The 23,270-nt window shown below is 43.1% G+C and overlaps 1 protein-coding gene across 1 annotated transcript in view; it reads left to right on the forward strand.

Annotated features, from left to right (window-relative positions):
• frmd5b (FERM domain containing 5b) overlaps positions 1–23,270 on the forward strand; it is a gene marked incomplete at both ends in the record, with an annotated part of 336,639 nt that overhangs the window by 267,549 nt on the left and 45,820 nt on the right. The window contains 1 exon segment of the mRNA XM_084308217.1: positions 19,914–20,011. Coding sequence (XP_084164343.1) covers positions 19,914–20,011 — 98 coding nt within the window.

Here is a 23,270-nt window from a genome sequence, read left to right on the forward strand (position 1 = left end):
GGGGCCAGTTTCGAATTGCAGTCTCCCGTAGGTGTTTTTTGAGAGTGTTTTTGAAAGTGGGTAGTGATTCACATTCCTTTACAGCTTTGGGTAGGGCGTTCCACATTGATGTGGCATAATTGCGAAACGTGTTTAGTCCCTTGTTTGAGCCGAATCTGGGTTTAACATGATTTGTGGAGCTCCCTCTGGTGTTGTGATCGTGGTATTCACTGACCTTTGGGAAGTATTTTGACATGTACATGGGTACCTTGGTCGTGTAGTGTATCTTGTAGACCAGGCCCATTGCAAGTTGCTGTACTCTGTCGTCTACTCTAAGCCATCCTAGGTTGTCAAAGTGGGCAGGGGTGAGGTGGGTTCTAGGAGTAAGGTCAAGCAGTAGTCTGACCAGTTTGTTTTGAGATGTTTGTAATTTTGTTTTTATCGCCTTTGAGGTGCTTTGGTACCATGAGGTGCAAGCATAGTTGTAGTACCCTTGAATGAGTGCTCCTGCCAGAGTCTTCAGGGTATTCTTGTTTACCAGTGAGGAGATCCGGTACAAGAATCGAGTTCGTTGGTTGACTTTTTTTTATTACATTGGATGCCATTTCGTCACCGGAAAGATTTGCCTCTAGGATGGAACCCAGGTAGGTAATATCTTCTTTCCTTGTGACAATATTGTCACCCACTGTAACTGAGAAGCCGTCTGAGTTTGTTATTTGAACCGAAGAGAATGGACTCTGTTTTGCCCATGTGTAATGATAGTTTATCAGCGAGCCATATGCAGATTTTGCCTAATTCTGAGCTGAGGGTTTTTTCAACCTGTAACTTTTTTCTTGTCAGAGACCAGCAGGGCTGAGTCGTCCGCAAACAGGAACAAGTTGCAGTCACAAGCTGACGACATGCCATTTGCATAAATTAGGAACAGTAGCGGTCCTAGTATGCTTCCTTCTGGAACACCACAGCTCACTGGGAGGGGGGGGGGATAGGGTACCGACACGAGAGGTAACATTAACACTAGTAGAATAGACACGAGAGGTAATGTTAACGTTAGTAGAATATACACAAGAGGTAACGTTAACGCTAGTATAGACACGAGAGGCAACATTAACATTAGCAGAATAGACACAATGAGAGTCTGGTTAATGTTGTTATTGATTGATTGATTGAAAACTTTATTAACAGATTGCAGAATGCAGACCAGAAAAATACTTTCTTCTTGTTTACATCAGGGTCCCCCGATATCGCTCGCTATTGATTGTTTACTGGTAATGGTGGCCAGGTCTAATAGCTGGACGATACGTTTCGAACAAAAGTTTGTTACAAGGACTTCCGGTATGAGAGCAGACGGGTAACACACGTGCGATAGAGCTCCTGGTCAAATGAGCGAAAAAACAGATAAAAAAATACAAGAAAAGTAATAAAAAAGGAAAATGCACACGAGAAGTAAGGAAGAGACAACGATTGTGAAGGAAATAGAAATGGAGAACATACGAGAAGGAGAGAATCTGAAGAAACAGAATCCCCGAAGCGAAGCCGAGAAAAGCCAGGCGGAAGAAGGGGGAGGTACCGCTGAGGCAGACACGGGAATGCCAGGATGGGCCGTGATCATGCAGGCCGGGATACTGGAGAACATAACAGCGGCGATAAAACTGAACACGGACACGATAAGGAATGATATTGGGAAGCTACGGGAGGAATTGAGGAAGGAACAGGAGGACTTCAGAGGTGAAATGAATACAGAAATCAAAAGGGTGGAGGAGAAGATGGCGGAACAGGACAGAAACGTGACCGAGTTACAGACTAGGACGGCACACGCGGAGGAATGGAACACGGAGATACACGAGGTATTAACATGTGTAATTCAGAAACAAGAACAGATGGAGACAAAGATGTCGGACATGGAGGGGAGGTCACGGAGAAATAACATCAGAATATGGGGACTGAAAGAAGGAGTCGAAGGGGAATCGGTGACTCTATATGTGGAAAAGCTTATCAAAGAACAACTGAAGGAAACGGGACTGGAAAAAATGGAGATACAGAGGGCCCACAGGGCGTTGGCTCCGAGACCACAACCGGACAGACCTCCGAGGGCGGTGATTATTAACTTTCTGAGATTCGAGGTTAAGGAATTGGTACTCAGAACCGCGTGGACCAAGAAGATTGAAATCGAAGGGAAAAGACTATCATTTGATCACGACTACTCGACAGCGGTAGCGATAACACGCAGGTCCTACGCGGGACTGAAGAAAACCCTGAAAGAAAACGGAATGAGATTCCAGTCACCCATGACCTCGCTAAGGATTCACTGGGAGGAAGGGGCGGCGACGTACGTGACGGCACGAGAAGCGGAGCGAGAGATGAGACGGCGAGGGATGCAGATGACGGAGGACGGAGAAGGAAGGAGGCGGGAGGACCAGACGCGGAGCTTGCAGCAGAGATTGGAGGGAGCCCGCAGGTGGATCAGAGTGGGAGACCGAAACCGGAGAGAGGAGAGAGGAGAAGGCCGAGGTGAAACGTGACGGAGCGAGGACGGAGACGGATGAGGAGGCCAGACGGAGAGGAGGCGGGAGGAGGCGAACGGATGAGTACACGCACAAGAGATTGAAAAAACTATTCAAATAGAGACAAAGTATAGAAACTGAAATAACATATGCATAAGCACACATTCCCAGGTAGAGGCAGGATATAGAAATGAACGTAACGTATACATGGACACATAATACACAAGCTGATGGAGGAAATAAATGGAAATATAACTAGGTTTGATAGGCGAGACACAGAACATACTGAAACAGATACATAGACACACGCTGTGAGTAACACAGTTGGGAGGGATTAAGGGGATAAATGGACATCACATAGAAAATAGAGGAGAGGAAAAGAAAGTAATAAGGGGTACACGGGAGACACCGCACACGGATATGGGAGGAAGGAGGGACAATGAAACATATGAGTCACATTGAGAGGGACCAAGAAAAGAGGGTCTTTGATCAAAAGGAAGGACAGAGCGCTTTTGACCAGGAGCTCGAAAGCAAAAAAAAACAGTAAGAAAGCTGGACAAATATGACGAGCGATTGGGGGCAAGGGTTTCAAACCCCCAAGCCGTCAGGAGGGGGCCCCTCGCTAGGAGGGCAATTACCCCTCACCCACCAGCAGGGGACAGGGGGGGACACAGGGACCCCCCGAACGCCTTGGGAGCACTTTATGTAAAGTTTATGTTTTTTATTTATGTTAATCATTATATGTATTCGGTGAAGAGAGCGGAGGCTCCAACCGGAGGGGGGAATGAGTGTGACATGGGGGGGACTGACAGACGAAAGAAGAAGAAAGATGACAAGGGTTAAAGGTATAAAAATGATGTCGTTAAACGTTAATGGAATGAATAATGCGATAAAAAGGGGCAAAGTGATGTTGAAATGTAAAAAAAGTGAGATGGAAGTGATTTTTCTGCAGGAGACACATTTGGTAGCACAGGGTCATGAGAAACTGAAGAGATTTGGATATGAAAATGCATACTATAGTTCCTTTGAACAAAACCCGAGGAGAGGAGTAATCACGTTAATCAAAAACACAGTCAAATTTGAATTGATCAAGGAAGTAAGAGACAAGGAGGGAAGGTTTGTTCTGGTGAAGGGGAAAATAGAGGGCCAAATGGTTACGTTAGTAAATGTTTATGCACCCCCAGAGAGTGAGAGGGATTTATATGAGACCATTTTTTATATGATAGTGATGGAACTAGAAGGGATATTGATATGTACGGGAGATTTTAACGTAGTACTGAATCACGACCTAGACACCACGAGTACTAGAAAAGGACGGGCACCCATCAGTAGATATATGAATATTCAGATGACGGAAATGGGAATTACAGACGTTTGGAGGGGGATGCACGCCATGGACAGGGAATACACACATTACTCACACCCACACGTGACATATGCGAGAATAGACTACTTTTTGATGACGACGGGGGACAGTTACAGGGCACGGGAGAGCAGTATAGGAGTGGCGGACATATCGGATCACAGTGCCATATATCTGACAGTAGATCTAGAAGGGAGACGGAGGAACACGATTTGGAGACTAAATGTAGGAATATTAAATAACAAAGGGGTGGTGAGTCAGATCAAGGAGGAGATAGCCAGATATAAGGAAGAAAATGACAACGGGGCGGTAGACCCGAACATTCTATGGGACACACTGAAGGTAGTGATAAGGGGGAAATTGATGGAAAAAACAGCAATGCTGAAGAAGGCCAGAACGGAGACATATCACAATCTGATAGGGAAGCTGAAGAAGCTAGAGGGGAGACACCAGATATAAAAAGAACAGGAAACGCTCGGAGAAATCAAAGAAGTAAAGGCCAGGATAAATAGGGAATTATTGACGGAAATAGAAAAGAAAGCGAGGTTCATGAAACAAACGTACTATGAAGGGGGACCAAAAGCGACCAGACTGTTGGCTAGGAGAATTAGAACGCAACAGAAGTTGAACACGATACACACAATAAGGGATACAAAGACTAATGAAATATTGAGGGACCCAGCTGAAATAGAGAGGACATTTAGAGAATACTATGAGAAATTATACACACAGCCAAAAGCAGCGGGAGAAGAGGAAATAGAAACATATCTGGAGAAGCTAGAGTTACCATCGATAGGGAAAGAACAGAATGAAGAATTAAATAAAATAATTACGGAACAAGAACTGGAAGAGGCAATTCGTAGAGCTAAAAACAACAAGTCTCCGGGGAGCGACGGATTCCCATCGGAATTCTACAAGACATTTAGAACTGAATTAGCACCCATGTTAGGGGCGGCGTTCAGACACACGATGGAAGAGGGGAAAATGCCCCCCTCGTGGAAGGAAGCCATAATCACCACGATACCGAAGGAAGGGAAGGATAGGGAATTATGTAGTAGTTTCAGACCTGTGTCCATACTTAACGTAGATTACAAGATGTATACATCGATAATATCAAAAAGATTTGAGACGTTTATGCCAGACATTATAGATGAAGATCAAACTGGATTTATTAAAGGGAGACAGACACAGGACAACGTGAGAAAGACATTACACATAGTAGAGGCGATACAAAAACAAGGGGGTAGCGCGGTACTGATTAGCCTAGATGCAGAAAAAGCGTTCGACAGTGTGAGCTGGACATTTTTATATAAAACATTGATGAGGTTCGGACTGAACGGGAGGGCGATGAAGATGATCAAGGCGCTATATCAAGAACCGACAGCGAGGGTTAAGGTGAATGGCAGCTTGACGGATAGAATCAGATTAGAGAGGGCTACCAGACAGGGATGTTGTCTCTCACCGACGCTCTTTGCCGTTTTCATAGAACCACTGGCACAATTGATCAGACAGACCGAGGACATCAAGGGAGTAAGGATAAAGGGAACGGAATATAAACTAGGCCTATTTGCAGACGACGTGATAGTATACATGAGGCAACCAGAAAAGAGCTTCCCGGCACTGATGGATCTACTGAAGGAATATGGCCACTACTCAGGATGCAAACTAAACGTGACAAAGACACAGACCTTAGCATGGAACTATTCTCCAACGACGGAAATTAGAGAACAGTACGGGATAAGATGGGACATGGACAAGATTAAATACTTAGGGGTGAACATCACAAGAGGGGTGGAGAAACTGTTTGAGGCGAATTATACACAGATAAATCAGAACATCAAGAGAGACTTAGAGAGATGGACAGCAAGTAGCCCTTGGACTTCAATTCAAGAATAGAGGTCATTAAAATTAACATACTATCAAGGTTACTGTACCTATTCCAGTCACTACCGATACAAATACCACAGAATCAATTCAGGGAGTGGGACAGACTGATATCGAGGTTCATATGGGCGGGGAGAAGACCACGGGTCAGATATAAAACACTACAACTACCAAAGGAAGAGGGAGGGATGGCAGTACCCAGCCTACAAGATTATTACTATGCAGCACAACTGAGAGCAGTGACGTGCTGGTGTAACGACAGATATGAGGCAAGATGGAAAGACATTGAAAAAGAAGGGGAGGGATACAAGGTACAAGCTCTGGTGGGAGATAGGGAACTATTTAAAGAAAAAGAGGGACTATTAGATCCAATCACCAAATGCACCTTGACCATATGGAACAGAGTAGTAAAAACACACAAATTGGAGAAGCAGTCAGGGGTCCTGAGATGGGTAGCACATGACAAGAGATTCAAACCAGGGAGGTTAGACCATGGATTCAGAAGGTGGGAGAGGGGGGGGGGCAACAGCGATATGCAAAATGATAGAGAAGGGAGAAATGCAGACACTACAAAAATTAAAGGAGAAATTTGGACTAGAAAACAGGGACCACTTCAGATATCTACAGGTTAGAGACTACTACAACAAAGAAATAAGGGGGGCCAAAGACGAGGAACAGAATGGAATAATAAAGATGATAGTATGGGCATACGAAGGGGGACAAGGAAGAGTAATATCAGCAATATACCGGGCTATAATGACCAGCAAGGGACACACGACCGATTATATAAGGGAGAAATGGGAGAGAGAACTAGAGATACATATGCGAGGTACAACATTCAACAACAGGATCGAGAATATGGAAAGAATTTGGATGGAAAAACATAATCAGATTCTTTATAACCCCAGAGCTGAAGGGAAAATATGCACCAACACAAAAAGCATGCTGGAGGATGTGTGGGAAGGAGGGGGCAAATCACACGCACATATTCTGGGGATGTCAGAAGCTGAAGGGGTATTGGGAGGAGATAGGGGAGGCAATGATCAGAATATTAGGATACGGGCTACCACAAACAGGACTGGTGCTTTACTTAGGAGACCTGACACACGAGGGAATACAAGGGGGGGACAAATATTTAATAAAGATAATGTTGATAGCGGCCAGAAAAGCAATAACGAGACTGTGGTACAAGGAAGACCCACCGACAATAGCAAAATGGGTAGGAATAGTGGAAGAAATACAGGATATGGAAAGGATAACACACATGCTGAGGTTACAGGAAGAGAAATTTGGGGAAAGATGGGGAAAGTGGGAGGATTATAAAAGGAACGAGAACGACATCACAGAGGAAGAACCAAATGCAACACAAGAGGGCGAAGGGTAAAGGAGGAAAGATGTTCAAGGAGGGTCTATGAACCCATGTCACACACCTGTGCTTTAGTTAGTATTTTCTATTTTGTTTTTGGGATATTACAATTGCTGAATGCTTTTATACCTTATTATTTATGTCTGTTTAACGGTGTGATATTAAATATTCAGGGATGATGTGGTTTGTGTATGGGTGAACCAAAAGGCAAAGTGAAAGTTAATAAACAAGAGAAAAAAAAAGAAAGGACGAAGGATAAGGGAAGAAAGAAGCTCAAGGAGGGTCTCTGGACCCAGATCACACATACAAGCCTTAGTCAGCATTTATCATCTTTGAGTAGGAATTACCTGTTTATGCCTGTTTAAGGGAGATACACAATCAGCCTTTGTATCAAATACCTAGAAAACAACAGTAGGGGAACCAGACAACTAACCATGTGATACCCATGTAAATATTTATGTGCACTGTTTTTTCTTTTTGTTTTTATTGTGATGCTAGTCTCTTTATTCTTTATTATTTATTTTTTGTAAGTGCTGTCTGTCTAAAAACTGTTAATAAAAAATTTAAGTTTAAAAAAAAAAAAAAAAAAAGTTTGTTACAAATCATTTTCATATAACGCTACTTAGCTACCGAACATTACAAGTAGATGTTATTTGTAACAAACTGATTGTTCATGCATTGCTGATTAAATATATAAGCTAGCTACCGTATTTTAGTTTAACAGCTTAATGTTAGCAAAATCTTTGTGGACGTTTCATCAGGCACCTTTCATGTTATGCTCTGTTCCATTCCGACAGCAGCAACCCATTAATCTTTTCGTCAATAAAAGGAGTCCTTTTAAAAACAATTCAATTTTTTTATTCCTCCAAATCTCCACTTGTGTTTACTCTGGCTTGCTCCAAGCCCTCACAGACATAGCTATGCTCACGGAGCTCTCATGCTGTATGCCTCCCCACACAGAGACAAACGGAGTACTACTTGCAGTGGAAAACGAACGAAGTACCAGGTACCAAAAGCGAATATAGTAGAGTCGAGTCGAGTAGGTACCATGCAATGGAAAAGAGTTAACAGAAACGGATCCAGTTATTTTGAAGCTCCGCCGCTCTAAACAAGTGATTGTGGCATCATCTTGGTAAATAAGACATATATTGAAAAGTATCTGCCCGATTTGTACAAGTGATGACTTATTTTGAAGGTATGAACCTGTAGTTTCATATCATGTAAACACATTTGAAGATCCCTCAATACGACCTCAAGTCTGTACTGAGTCACATGTCTTCACATTTCTATGAAAACAGACAATATTGAAAACATGATCGCTCCACGGCAAGAAGGTGTCCAATCTTTTCTTTAACATGATCAATTCCAATGAGGGACTCTAGCTTAAAATCAAAAGGCGACAAGATACAACATAAAACGTAAGTGTACATGGCATATGTCCTTCATTCATTGGGGGGAACAATTTAGGACCCATGAGGACATAATGTGCTCCAATGAGCACCCGGTCTAGTTGGACATAAAACGTACAGATGCAGCTCTTAGTAATATGAGAGATGTTCTCTGTCTCGAGAGCTCAGCACACACAGTGCAAAGTACAGAACATAAATGGGTCCCTGGACCATGGTGCACATTTGCGTATCAAGTGTATGCCCACGGTCCATTTACATTCTTTTGGAGAGGAACATTTGTAGTGAACTACCTCGACTACATTACCAAAAGTAGTGAACAACTGGAAACACTACTAAGATTTGAATTTAGTTACTTTACCATTCACTTATTGCAAAACGTAGTTTAACTGGAATGAAAATTGTATTAACAGATTGCAGAATGGGTACAATACAGTACGGCTCAATACACAATTGTTAAGGGGATGCAGACCAGAGAAAGACTTTCGTCTTGTTTACATCAGGGTCCCCCTTTTTCAATTCATAATGAATTGTAAGTAAGGGTGCAATTAGCACTGTGCAATCCATTCTTTGTGGATCTAGCCCTTTGAGTCATGTGACTGAGTTGCCCCGTACTTGCGCGAGCTGCTGTGCTAAAAAAGTCTTTCACCTTTTACATATCTAACTTTGGGGGCGGCTGGGTGGCGCAGCGGACATTGCGCTCGTCACCAACGCAAGAGACACCGGTATCGAATCCGGCTGTCAGCATTGCCTCCGGCTTGGGCCGGCCGTCATACTGTGACTCAATTGGCAGTGTTAGCGGGAGGGGAGTTGATGGGTGGTAATCTGATGTGAAAAGATGTGACTGGCTGCCTCCACATGTGTCGGAGGGGACATGTGATGGGCTTCTATCCTCCCTACAACCGACCAGTGGGGGGGCACATGCGAGCAACGATCAAGACAGGGGAGGGGAGAATTGGCACGGCTAAATTGGGATGGGAGAAAAAGTGGATCAAAAAACATATCTAACGTTGGCATGGGTTGATTGTTCAGATCGCTAGCGTGGCTAACAAATGCAAATATATTGTAGTATGCCCCATTGTTCCGACCAGAATTATACATTCCTTTCGCCCCAAAGACGAATTCATATATATATATATATATATATATATATATATATATATATATATATATATATATATATATATATATATATATATATATATATATATGAATTCGCAGGAGGTTTCAGGTACAGGTTTCAGTTTCATATTGAGATGTCCCTTTGTTATATAAGCTGCTGTGTCAGGGCGCCCTGTGCGTGTGTGTGTGTGTGTGTGTGTGTGTGTGTGTGTGTGTGTGTGTGTGTGTGTGTGTGTGTGTGGCACACTGACAGCCAGACAAACTGCTGCGAGGAGTGTGCCGGAGCGGATGCCAAGCGCAAAAGGACACCCCCCCCCCCTTTTCACCCCCACACCCCCTCTCACTAAATCATAGCCCACATCCAGCAGCCAGCAGCACACAGTGACATCACCCGTTTGTCTACATCTCACTGCCTGCAGAGTCTCACAGTTGCAGCCACACCATCCTCCACCATCTGCTCCTACTGCAGCACGCTGCTGACACACACACACACATGCACGCACGCACGCACACACACACGCACACACACACACACACACACACACACACACACACACACACACACACACACACACACACACACACACACACACACACACACACACACACACAGTGTGGTAGTGACTCAGGAGGTAGAGCAGTCATCTGGTAATCTGAAGGTTCCTGATTCAATTCCAGCTTCTCCCAACTTCATGTCAAAGCAAAGACACTTGACCCCTAACTGCTGCTCCCGATGAGCTGGTTCGGCGCCTCGCATGACTGCTTTCGTTGTCGGTGTGTGTGATGTCAAAGAAGCACTTTGATTGGAGACTCGTAAATGCAGTCCGCACACGCGTGCTCACACACACACGCAAAAAAGAGAGCAGCTTAGGAAGGGAATTTATATTGTTTTAAGACTCATTGTGCTTATTTCAACTTTCAGTCAAAGTCACATTTGCTTCCGGCTTTGGCTGATAATTCAGCTTGTTTCAAGACGTTGTCTTGTTTCATATCGTTAAACCAGAAAATAGATCTTTAAACAAGAAACAGGATTTACTGCTCTGGCAGATCATCTTATTTGCTTCAAGAAGGCACACTTGTTCCATGATAATATCCTTCAAACTACATAGAGAGCTTGTCTTTCTCTGCAGTGCACACACTCATGCACACACACACACACAGACACACACGCACGCACACGCACACACACACACACACACACACACACACACACACACACACACACACACACACACACACACACACACACACAGTATTTCTAATCTAGACAAAAAATGCCTCAGTGCCCCCCCCCCCCCCATGCTCTCCCAACTCTTCTATGACATTTCACAGACGATGATTAATAATACTCTACTATTTATTGCCTGGCTGCTTGGTGGGAAGCTGAGTCAGCAGAGCGTGAGATGAACGACTGGAGATGAAGTGAGTGTTCTGTTATCGGAGCAAACACAGGCCACCGGAGTCCTAGCGGACGTTTACGCTGAATCCTATCTGTTGTTCTGTTGTGACGACTCAGGACTGTGTGATAATCGGACATAAAACGCGCCAGTGTGTTCTGCGTCTCCGGAGCTCGGCCGCGTCGCCCTCCCGAGACGCTCCTACAGATTGCGTCAGCGGTGAGGAGAGAATAATAATAATAATAATAATAATAATAATAATAATAATAATAATAATAATAATAATAATTAATAATAATAATAATAATAATAATAATAATAATAATAATAATAATAAACTTTATTTGTATAGCACCTTTCATACAGAAATTGCAGCTCAAAGTGCTTCACAACATAAAAAAGACAGGCATAAAATGAGCACGTAAAGTGCAGACATATAAAATCACAGTTTTTCACATTATATCATATCTAACAATCCAACAGGCCACCTTGTTTATGGTTTGATTCAGTTTTAAAAATAGACAATCATAAAAAGAGTAAGATAGAATAGACAGACACACTCTGGGGGATGTTTATGATCAAATCGGCCTTTTGCGCGTTTCAAGACTTGAACCGGCGCCTCCTTTTACTTTTACTTACAAGTAAGGGCGGCGCTCACGGCGCATGGGGTCCCGTGGGGTCAGCCACTACATCGACACCCCTTTTTTAGACTCGTAGACAGAACAGCCTCAAGGGGCTTTGTTTCAGACTTTTTTTTACTTTTTTTTATCCACTTTTTCTCCTTTTAAAATGTTTCTCCCATCCCAATTCCACTGTGCCAATTCTCCCCTCCCCTGTCTTGAACGTTGCTCGCATATTCCCCCCACTGGCCGGTTGTAGGAAGGATAGAAGCCTTGCATCATGTGTCCCCTCCGATACACGAGGAGGCAGCCTGTCACATCTTTTCACCTGCCAGCGCGGACTCTCATTGGCGAGGTGTAACGTGTGGGAGGCTCACACTACCCCCGCCATTTTCTGTCTCTGCTGTGCAGGCGTCCCCAACCGACCTGTAGGAGTCGCTGTCCACAACGTCCAGATTACCACCCATCGACTTCCACCCGCTAACTCTGCCAATTGAGTTAGTATGACGGCTGGCCCAAGCCAGAGGCTGATAGCTGTAAGATGGAAACAACCTGACAAGCTTACAATAATTAATTGGGCCTTAACATTCTTAGATGTAATTTATTTAGAGATCTCCACAGCTCGGGTAATTGGAGTCAAATAATCTAACATTAGTCTGTGGGCATCGGCAGCTGAGAGTGTACAGTCCATGATCTAGCGGTAGAGCGAGATCGGGGTGTTCAGTCCTGAGAGGTCGGTCCTGGGGTGGGGGGTGGGATTGGGGGAAGACATTTCTTTTAGCAATATAATTGTATTATTATAATTTTTCTTTTTATTTGTATATATTTGTATAGTCTTGTGATCCCAATGTCATTGTTTTTTAATGTATTTTATTATAATTTATTTGATTTAATTTAATTGGTTATGTCTTATTTTATTTGTTATCATTATTATTATGATTGTTATTGTATTGTGTTGTGTCTGTTATATGTAAAATAAAGAAAGAAATCTGATAAAAAAAAGTTGGTAAAATAGTGCAATAGTGCAGTGCAATAAGTAGTAGAATAGAATAGACATGAAATGAGCACATAAAGTGCAGACATAAAATCAAGTTTTCTTTACAGTGGAATAAAAAAATTCTGGATTTAAAGTCGTCTTTACCTTCTCCGTTTGGTATCCTTGTGGATACCTTGTGGCATTGCTCTCAAGACACAGTTCTATATGTCCTCCTCACTATAGAACGATGGGGGCTATTTAAGTTGATTACTAATCGTAGGGGAAATAAATCATATTAACCCATATAAACAGGTGTATGTTTTTTGGGAATGTTTTCTATCTTAGAATTGTACCACTCGATGACATCGCCATTAGATTCAGCTCTCAAAATTCTGATGTCATACATGTGAGGTTGCACACCTACCTGGGAGGCTTAAGCTGATTATAGGTTTAACATTTAGAATTGGAAGTAAGCAGCTAGGAAATAAACCGTTTATGAACAGGTTTTGTGAGCTGTAAAAGAAATAATAATAAATACGTCGTGTGACCTTTCAATTTGAATGAAACCATAAGAACCATCAGAATTGGAGATGGCAGGTTTTATGCCACAGCAGCAATACTGTACATCCCAGATTCTCCTTCATTGTCGGAAAGGGAAATCTTCCTGTTGAGCTGAACGTTACAGTGTAGTGCAACCCTATCCTAACAGATCACAGCAGCAATAGACTGCCGGAATTATGTGGGAAGCTTCAGGGGGCATTTTCTTCCGCTGATGTCTGCAAATTCCATGGTGCTGTATTAATTTCATGTGAGCAATATTACCCATTTGCCCCTGTATATCCTTTTTTTTTTTTATCCACTTTTTCTCCCATTTTCTATATTTTCTCCCATCCCAATTTCGTATCATCCAATTCAACCCTCCCCTGTCACGAACGCTGTTTCTTGCCTTCCACAAGCCGGCTGCAATGTGGACTAAGTCATACATAGCACAAGTCCCCTCCGGTACTTGAGGTAACAGCAGTCGCATCTTTTCACCTGCGCAGCTCGATCTCTCAGTGGCGAGGAGTAACGCGTGGGAGGCTCACGCTGCCCCCGACACTTCCTGATTCTACTGCGCAGGCGCACCAACCGACCTGTAGGAGTCGCTGTCCACAACGCCCGATCCCCACCCATCAGTTTCCCACCCCCTAATACGGCCAATGTGTATTAGTATGAACGACCAGCTAAACTGAAAGCAATGTGGAGCGCTGGGCTCGAACAGGCAAGCCCAGCGTCTCCGTCATTCGTGGCGAGCGCCTTGCCCACTACGCCACGTAGCCGCCCCATGCCCCTGTATATCTACGCTGCTTGGTGCTCGACTTGGACAAAAAAAAAGAATAGTCTTCTTACCCTACTGTACTGTACAGAAATCTAGAAGTCAGGCTCAAACCCTTGCTTCATAAATCAGAGTGGAGGCAATGCTCCATCTATGGATTTAAACCTAACTGTTGTGAAGGGCCAGATTAAAGCTGATAATCTACGTTTATTGTTTTATATACCTTGTATATTATTTATATATATAAATTATCTCCCTTTAAGCCTGCGTTTGAATCCTAGTAATATTCACTTTCCTCATTGGATAACGCCCTTGACATTCTCGGCGCCAGACAACGCGCCCCTAAAGTCAGGTTCTAAGGCGAGTCTGGGCATGTTGGAACATGCCTGGTACCGGCGCATTGATTCGAGACGAGAGCTGAGGCTTGGCACTAGAAAGCCACTTAAGTATATATATATCGTGGAAGGCGCAGCAGTAGTAGTGTGATGTGTGATTCTAATGTAGTGTGAAGCAGTTCGTCTAAACAGAGTGTTGTGAACCTAACGTGCGAAGTGAATAGTAAAAGTGTCAGAGTTAATGTAGTAACGTCAAGTTCGACTTAGCTTAATGTGAAGTAAAGAGTCGTCATTTAGTGTGAATCGTGTTACAGCAGTTTGTTCGTGTGCGGCATTACCAAGCAGTTTATTCGTTTAGTAACTAGTGTAAAACCTTAGCAAGTGTGCGTGGACTTAGTAATTAGTGCAGCACACAAGGAGGGCCTAGTCGTGGAACTACTGGACATGTGCATATTGGAACCTACTGCGGCAATTGCAGAACCAGTATTGGTTGGATTATAGTGATTGTGGAACGTACTACCGTGGAGAAGAGCATCGTTAATACCCACTGTCGTTTGGATTTAACCACCTTGAAGACTTACTTCGGGCTAGCTTCGAGGACCGAAGCTAGCTGGCTATCGTCATTGCTATCGAGCAATTGGATTACAGCTATTGCTTTGCTGCTAAGCATTTGGATTACAAGGACTGGATTCCGTACGAGAACCCCCTTTCTTCAATTGAACAGACTGAGTATCCAAACATTCTTCTTTCCTCCAGAGCTTACATCTCTGGGAGGATACCCCCCTGTCTCCAGCGGTACCATCGTTTGCCCACTATAGTGCCACCCTACGCCAGGCGGCGTTTAGTCTAGTATCCCAGCTTAGGAATTATTCATTCCAACTGACTTTGCTACTGACTGACTTTATTCATATTCTTCGCCATACAAGCGCGACCCTTAATTCCCATTCTGTACAATTGCTGCATAATAATAAATATTCTAAATGATATTTCTTTGTCACCGTGCCGTATTATTCTGAGTGTCTGCCATATTATAACTGTACTTTCTGGCAAGTAATAATAATGATAATTAGCAGTGGTTTAATCTATCACAATCTTTAATACAGTCAGGGTTTTGTAACCCCTCAGTTACACTAACCAATTCTCAGTCGGTGATAACAAGAGTTCAGGGTTCCCGGTGTACAGATTTAGTATATTTCCGATAATACTTCAGGTATATTCTCACAGCCAAACCTCTTGTGACCTCTTGACCTCTTGTGTTGGGAGGAAACCATGCAACTTGAAGAAAATCCCATTATGCACAAACACTACTCACATTGACTATTCCGCCCCAACTGGTTCCCCATCGCTGAACGAATTCGCTTCAATGTCCTCGACATGGCATATCGCCTCAGACCCACTCCTATCTGAGCTCCGGGAGGGTCATCAAAGACAAGCTGCCTATAATCGGTCCTCGGTCCACAATGGTGGAACGAGCTTCCCACCACAGTTAGGACAGCCGAAACCTGATCAATCTTTCACCGGTGACTAAAAACACACTTCTTCAATCAATATCTGAAATCGTTCAAATGTAAAAAAAAAAAAAAAAACTAACATTCTTACTGTCTTATACTATCATGCACTCTTCCTACTATACTAATATGTCTTTACTACTATGCACTCATCACTGCAGCACTGAAGTTTCAGCACTGTTTGATGAACATTGTTACTCAGTTGTAAGAGTTGTACCTTTCCTGCTGACTTGTCGTACAGAACTTGTAAGTTGTTTTGGATAAAAGCGGCAGCTAAATGACAAAATGTAAATGTAACTGGATCTTCCTCCACCAGAGTTTTGATTGATTGATTGAAAACTTTATTAACAGATTGCAGAATGGGTACAATACAGTACAGCTCAATACACACAATTGTTAAGGGGATGCAGACCAGAGAAAGACTTTCGTCTTGTTTATATCAGGGTCCCCCATTTTCAATTCATCAGGACATATATGTCATACATGACATACAGATAGACAGTACTGCTACATCTATACATTTATGACATACCAGATTTGCAAATACAGTACTGTTTGTGATACAAAAAGAGTCAAGAAAAGGGAGTATATACATTTGACGTAGAAACTGTACATTGGAGGAGGTTGGGTGGGGGGGGGTTGGGTACATTGGGATATTGACAACCATACTGGGTAATTTACATTAGAGGTGGTTGGGGGGGGGGGGGAGAAACACTGTATAAACAAGCAAAACTGTACATTGGGGGGGGGGACACTGTACAAACAAGCACAATTGTACATTGGAATATTGACAACCATACTAGGTAAATTACTGTACATTGGAGGGGGTTGGGTTAGGACATTTACAGGGGCCAGTTTCGAATTGCAGTCTCCCATAGGTGTCCCTTGAGAGTGGTTTTGAAAGTGGGTAGTGATTCACATTCCTTTACAGTTTTGGGTAGGGCGTTCCACATTGATGTGGCATAATTGCGAAACGTGTTTAGTCCCTTGTTTGAGCCGAATCTGGGTTTAACATGATTTGTGGAGCTCCCTCTGGTGTTGTGATCGTGGTGTGTGATTTTCTTCCGTCATCATCATATATTACACAAGTGAAATCCTTGTTTTTAATCTACTCAGTGGGGGTGATTTAAAAGCACACCAGGTGAAGTTGGTACGAATAAATTGTATATGGTACATGGGGATCTATGTTTACACAATTGGTGTAAAGTGGGGGTTGTACTGTAGGACCCAAACGCAGGAGGAACGCACAGTTAAGTTTTCAAGGGTGTTTAAAAAGGGAAGGAGGGCTGTCAAAATGACAAAATACACAAAGAGACAAGAGAAACACTGGAGATATGATACACAACAGACAGACTAGGACTCACTAGACAAGGCCACAGCAAAGACAGAACAGAAAACAGAGACTAAAATACACAGGGGGCAATTGACAAACGAGACACACCTGGGATGATTACATACAAGAGACACCTTGGAAGGGATACAGACTACAAAGAACTACAAGAACTAGATTAGAAATACAGATTAGTTTACATTATATTAGATTGAATTGATAGTACAAGTAGAGAGTACAACGAAATGAGGTGCATTGTAGTGTACATGTATGTGTATATATGGAGTATACTGTACATGAAAAAGGTACTGTACAGAGTAAATATGCTAAGCTAATGTACGTGCAGTATTATTATATACAGTGGTATGAGTAGGAATACACTATGGTTAGGGTGACCAAACGCCCCGATTTGTGCGGGACAGTCCCGCATTTCAGCCCTCTGTCCCACATGCCGCAACAGAAGAAAAATGTCCCGCATTTCAATAAATGTCCTGCATTTCAATGAACAATTTTAAATATATGAATCATTATTGTTTTTGTCCTCTCATTAATCTCCAACCATGCACTAATGCACCACAAGTACTGTACGTTACATAGCCTACCCTAGTCTAACCAGCGCGAGCGCATACATACAGTAGCACCTGGTGCAAGCTGTTTGTGTTGTCGCGCAAGCTGTTTGTCGGCGTCACTTTGAATACCTCTGCAACCTTTAATGTGCAGTGCAACAACTTTATGTTCACTCAGGCTGTGGCTGCCTGCTATCATACTAGCTGTCTGAATATTAGCTTAGCTATAGAAGGAAAAGCTCAAAAGAGAGGCTGTTCTCCCTCATGACGTGCATGGACAGACCAGAGAGTGGAGCTTGTGAAGAGTGAAATTCAAGTCAAAGCGAATTTCTCTCTGACATGTCAAGATTTGTATAAATATGCTCTTGGTCAGAAGGCTCTACTTGAAGCTGCACGGTCCAGTAATAAATATAATTTTCTCAAGCACTAAAGGTGCATTACGTGCACTATGGTGCTCTCCATGGTGCTGAAACCTTCAGAGGTTTGGGAGCATGTAATGAGGATGCAATTTATATTGGCCTACAATTTCTGTTTTTCCCCTCCCTATAGTGTTACAGCCATTTGCTTCGCCTACTGTTCCCCATAGGCTACTTTGCTTTTTTTAAGAGTTGTTTCCTATTGTTCACTGCTGTTTTAATTTGTATGTGTATATTATATGTATTTCACTTGTGCAGAATAACACTCTTTGTAGGCCTACTCATGCTGCTCATGTTATTATACATCCTGTATATACCTGTGATATATTTACATTTCAAATGTTAATTAAAGTAAAACTAAATGTTTTGTATTATCATTTAAATAATTGTAAAATTTTGTTAAAATGTTGTAATGTTCTGGACAGGTTTAGAATCAAGGAGGCCATTGTAGACAATGTATGCACACACACACGCACGCACACACACACACACACACACACACACACACACACACACACACACACACACACACACACACACACACACACACACACACACACACACCAGCTTCAGATAATCATTACCAAACATCTTCAAGTGGCCTTCTTCTCTACAAAGCGTCTCTAAACACATTAGAAACAACATTGTTCACCTGTAAATCATACTGTGGAATGTAGAACAAGTGTGTCCTAGGATGTCACTATAGTATTAGTAACATAATCCACTGACTAAAACGCAGTCATGTAATCTGGGTTACTTTGACTACGAGATTAATATATAGTTAGACATACTATTCCAATTGAGAGATTTGAATTGCATTGTTTTTATTATCATCTACCATTAACAACTATTAACACTTTGACTGCCCAAGTGTAATTTCTTATTAGTCCCTTGAATGCCCACACCCACTCCAATGTTAACGTTAATATCGCTCTATGTTTTAAATTATGGCTATGTGTCTAATCTGCCCGTTGCTTATCGAAGACTCATTTTCCAGTCAACATTGTCATGGCAGATTGTTTTTTTATCGCTTCATTTCCGTTTTCTAGCATTTTGAAAATCACTTGATTTCACGGAAAAAACAACACATTCCATGATAATCGCCTTTTACTGGAATATTCTAGAACGTTGTCATTGTTCGGCCATGTCATGAATCGCACGCTCTTGCGGCGGGCCGAAAATCGAGTCTCCTATTTCCTGACGGCGCGCACAGTCAAACAGCGATAACACACAATCACATAAAAGCTTATATCTCTGTGAAAACGAGTCTGATTATCCTAATACTGATAACATAGATTCCTTACCTGAGATCAGATGGTATCCAAATGGTTTATTCCAATTCCGATCGCCATTCGGAAAAATCACTCATTTGATTGATCCATCGTGTATATATACAGTAAAACACATATTCCCCGCGGCTCCGAGGCTCCAGAGTGAACTCTGGTAGACCCCGGTTACATGAGTGAGAAGTAAAATGTGGAGTGCGGGTTTTTTTTTTTTTCATTCATTTTCATTGAGTCCAATCCAAAAGGGTGATTTACCATCTGGGAGACGATAGGGGGCGCTTTTTTCACATCTGAGCGCCTGGGGTGACTGGATCTCCAACGGTAGACTCGCTTGATGCAATATGATTGCAGATCGCTAATAAAAAAGAAAAACGAATAAAACGAATATTCTCGTGAGTGGGCATTCAACCCGCGGGGGGTAAACACGAGAAAACTCGTGGATGGCATTCAAAGTGTTAACAATGATTTCAGCATAGTATATAATCTCAATGAAATCCCCAACCCTGATCTATGTGATGTGATGTGTTTCTTTGTGTTCTGTAGATATCTAGTCTTCCTGCAGATCAAGAGAGATCTCTACCACGGCCGTCTCCTGTGCAAGACGTCGGATGCAGCCATGCTGGCCGCCCACATCCTCCAAGGTAGAGTGGTGTACGGTACAATACTACTGACCCCACATCCTCCAAGGTAGAGTGGTGTAATCAGCTACTGTATGAATAAAACTAGCCTATACTGAAGGACTAAGGACAAAAAAGAACCAAGATTTATTTTTTGCCTTTTAGCGGGCAACCAATATAATATGCAATAGCCAATATTGGACCTCATGATCGAAAGTGTACGTAACTATCTTCGTAAGTAGTTTGTAGGAACACATTACAAAAGTCCTCCTTCGGATGCCTGAACGCGTGAAACGGTGTTCGGAAATGGCCAAAATGTTCTCAGCTGAATGAAGAACGTCAGTCATTCTTAAACTAAAAGCGCATTATCGTACACCTGAATTTGTATACAAAAACGCCCTGCCAGCTCCTTATAAGGGTATAAGGGAGAGGCTAAGCATTGCACTGCGTTTGTGCTGTGACGAGTCCACAGGCAACGCAAAAGCAATTTGTGACTGATCACAAATACAATACAACGAAAATAGATTTGGCATCTAACCAGAGTACCACATAAATACTACTGAGCAATAGTGCTCATCAGATGCATGTACAGAGTTGTATTATTAATATATACAGTGATACAGGTATAAAGACCCTATAGTAGTCATACTGTAGAACATGACATCTTAGCGTGACTTATTTAGTAGTGTCAATACGGGTACATAGCCACCCAGTTAAATGCGGCATGGGACGAGTTAACAGGTGAGGTTAACGTGGTGTCAGGAGAGGAGCGCACAGCGGCTGAAGTGAAAAAGAAATGGGCTCATGTGAAATCAGAGAGGGAGAGCTTCTCTGTACTTCCCTGAAATCTGAGTTGTATGTGTGATGTCAGTAATAGGTCAAAACTAGCATGGTCCAATGTGTTGTAACGTGACACCTTTTAGCTTCAGTATACACAGAAAGCTGAGTAGGTATTGAAATGTCTTGAATTAATAAGCTGTTGACTTGGAATTGGAATCAATGGGTGCTTGTTGCCAATGTGCATATTCATTCAGATTCAGATTCAGATTTATGTTATTGTCACAGCTTTTTTAAATGTGCATACAGTAGCCTACGTTCAGAAAAACATGAGATGCTTGTTTTTCCCCGGCTCCTCAACCGTAGTAGATTTGTAAACATAATACACAACGTATATTCTATCTATACAAATTATACAATACATGGTATATGTAAAAAAAAAAGAAAACAGTAACAGTAGTGTGTGCATGTAATAATTGTGCTTGTGTGTAAGTCACTTAAGGGGCTTTTGTGTGTCTGCTCATGTGATAATTCAGAGTCTCTCCGTCAGTAGTCTGTTTGCCCGGTGAAAATAGCTGTTCAGTGTTCTTTTGGATGTGGACCCGAGACACTGTGGTACCGTCTGCCAGATGGCATGAGCTCAAACACTTTGTGGTTTGGGTGGCTGGGATCCTTCAGTGTGCCTTGCTGCTGACGCACCGCTCTGTGAATAATACAGTACCGTCTGTCTATGGTGGGTCGTTTGCATCCGCAGATCTTTCCGGTTGTTCGCACGACTCTCTCCAGTGCAGCTCGGCGGTCGTGCTGGTTGGCGTTTCCAAACCATGTGGCACTGGTGGTGGTGATGCATCCCGTCAGTGTGCTCTCCTTGGCCCTCAGGATGTGTGGAGTGGCCCCATGCCAAATAGTTTTCTGAGGTGGTAGAGGCGTCGCTGGGCCTTTTTTACCACGTGGCCCCGTGTGCACGCCCCAGTCCAGCTTCTCAGTGATGTGAACTTGAAGCTGTCGACCCGTTCCACTGTGACCCTGTTGATGTGGATGGGGTCATGCTCCACTGTGACCCTGTTGATGTGGATGGGGTCATGCTCCACTGTGACCCTGTTGATGTGGATGGGGTCATGCTCCGCTCCTCCCTGCCTGTAGTCAATGATCAACTTCAAATTACTTTATTTTCCTTTCGGAACTTCATTTGTGCTTCAGTGGTTGAAAGACAAACACACAGTCACAATACATAGGCACTCACCACTATATAAAAAAAAGTTAAAACTACAATAAAAAGACCACTATATAAAAAAACACCAACTACATTAAAACTACAGTACCGGTACTTAAAACGTGATATATTAAAAACCATGTGGAGCAGTTCTGTATGTATATAAATAATAAATAATAGTAGTACAGGTACATAGTATTATGTCCATCAGGTGGAAGGGGGAGTCTATTTTAAGTAGTCCAAAGTCCTTGGGGGGGGGGGGGGGGGGGGCAGTCCGGCCTCCACCAGACCTAGCTGTTCAGCAGTCTGATGGAGGTTGGCATGAAGCTACCTAAGCCCCTTTTGTTCAGTGATGAAGCTCTGTATCGTCGGCCTGAGGGCATTAGTTTGTAATGGGTGTGAAGGGTGTGTGTGTTATCTACAACTATTTGGGAGGCCTTTTTAACTGTCCGTTTCTTGTGGATGCTGCTGAGTGGCTCCTGGTCCTTCCCAATTATCTTGCCGCTGATCTTAACGACCCTGTCGAGAGGTTTCCGGTTGATGGCACGCATCACTCCAAACCATGATGTGATGTTAAAGGACATTATCGATTCCACAAAGGAGTTGTAGAAAGCCTGCAGGTTTGATCCTTGGTCTTGTCAACGTTGAGAGTGAGGTTTCTTCCCTGGCACCACTTTGCCAGGTTCTCAACCTCACTCATGTATAGTCTGACTCCTCGCCGTTGGTGATCAGTCCTCTCACCGCTGTGTGTCGTCGGCGAACTTGATCACCAAGTTGGAGCTGTGTGTGTACAGGTAGTAGAGGAGGGGGCTCAGGACGCAGCCCTGTGGGGGGGCTCCTGTGTTGAGGATCAGGGGGTCAGAGATATTGCAGCCCATCCTCACCACCTGTCGCCGATCTGACAGGAAGTCTAGGATCCAGCTGCACAGCTTGGGGTTGAGGCCCAGGTCTCTGAGTTTGGCAGTTCTAGTGGAGCTGCGACGATCCGTCGGTCACATCGACGTCATGGACCTTGACATTTCGTCGATTTGCATATTCATGATAGACGCATGTGCCATTTGGCAGACATTCAAAGTCATAACATGCGCAATATGTAATCTAACTGGTGCGCAATGAATCACATTCAAAATATAAATAACTTCTCTTAAACCACTATTCGTGATTCTGCCTAGAGCCAGGACTCGACAGTGCGCGTTTCGCTCGCATTTCATGACTTCCGCGTTTCACGTCAACTCCAGCTGGAAGGGAGGGCCTGAGCCCGATACCGCCACCTTCAATTTTAGAAGCTATGAC

This window comes from Notolepis coatsorum (assembly GCF_963971535.1).
Source record: "Notolepis coatsorum genome assembly, chromosome: 2".
Lineage (NCBI taxonomy): Eukaryota > Metazoa > Chordata > Actinopteri > Aulopiformes > Paralepididae > Notolepis > Notolepis coatsorum.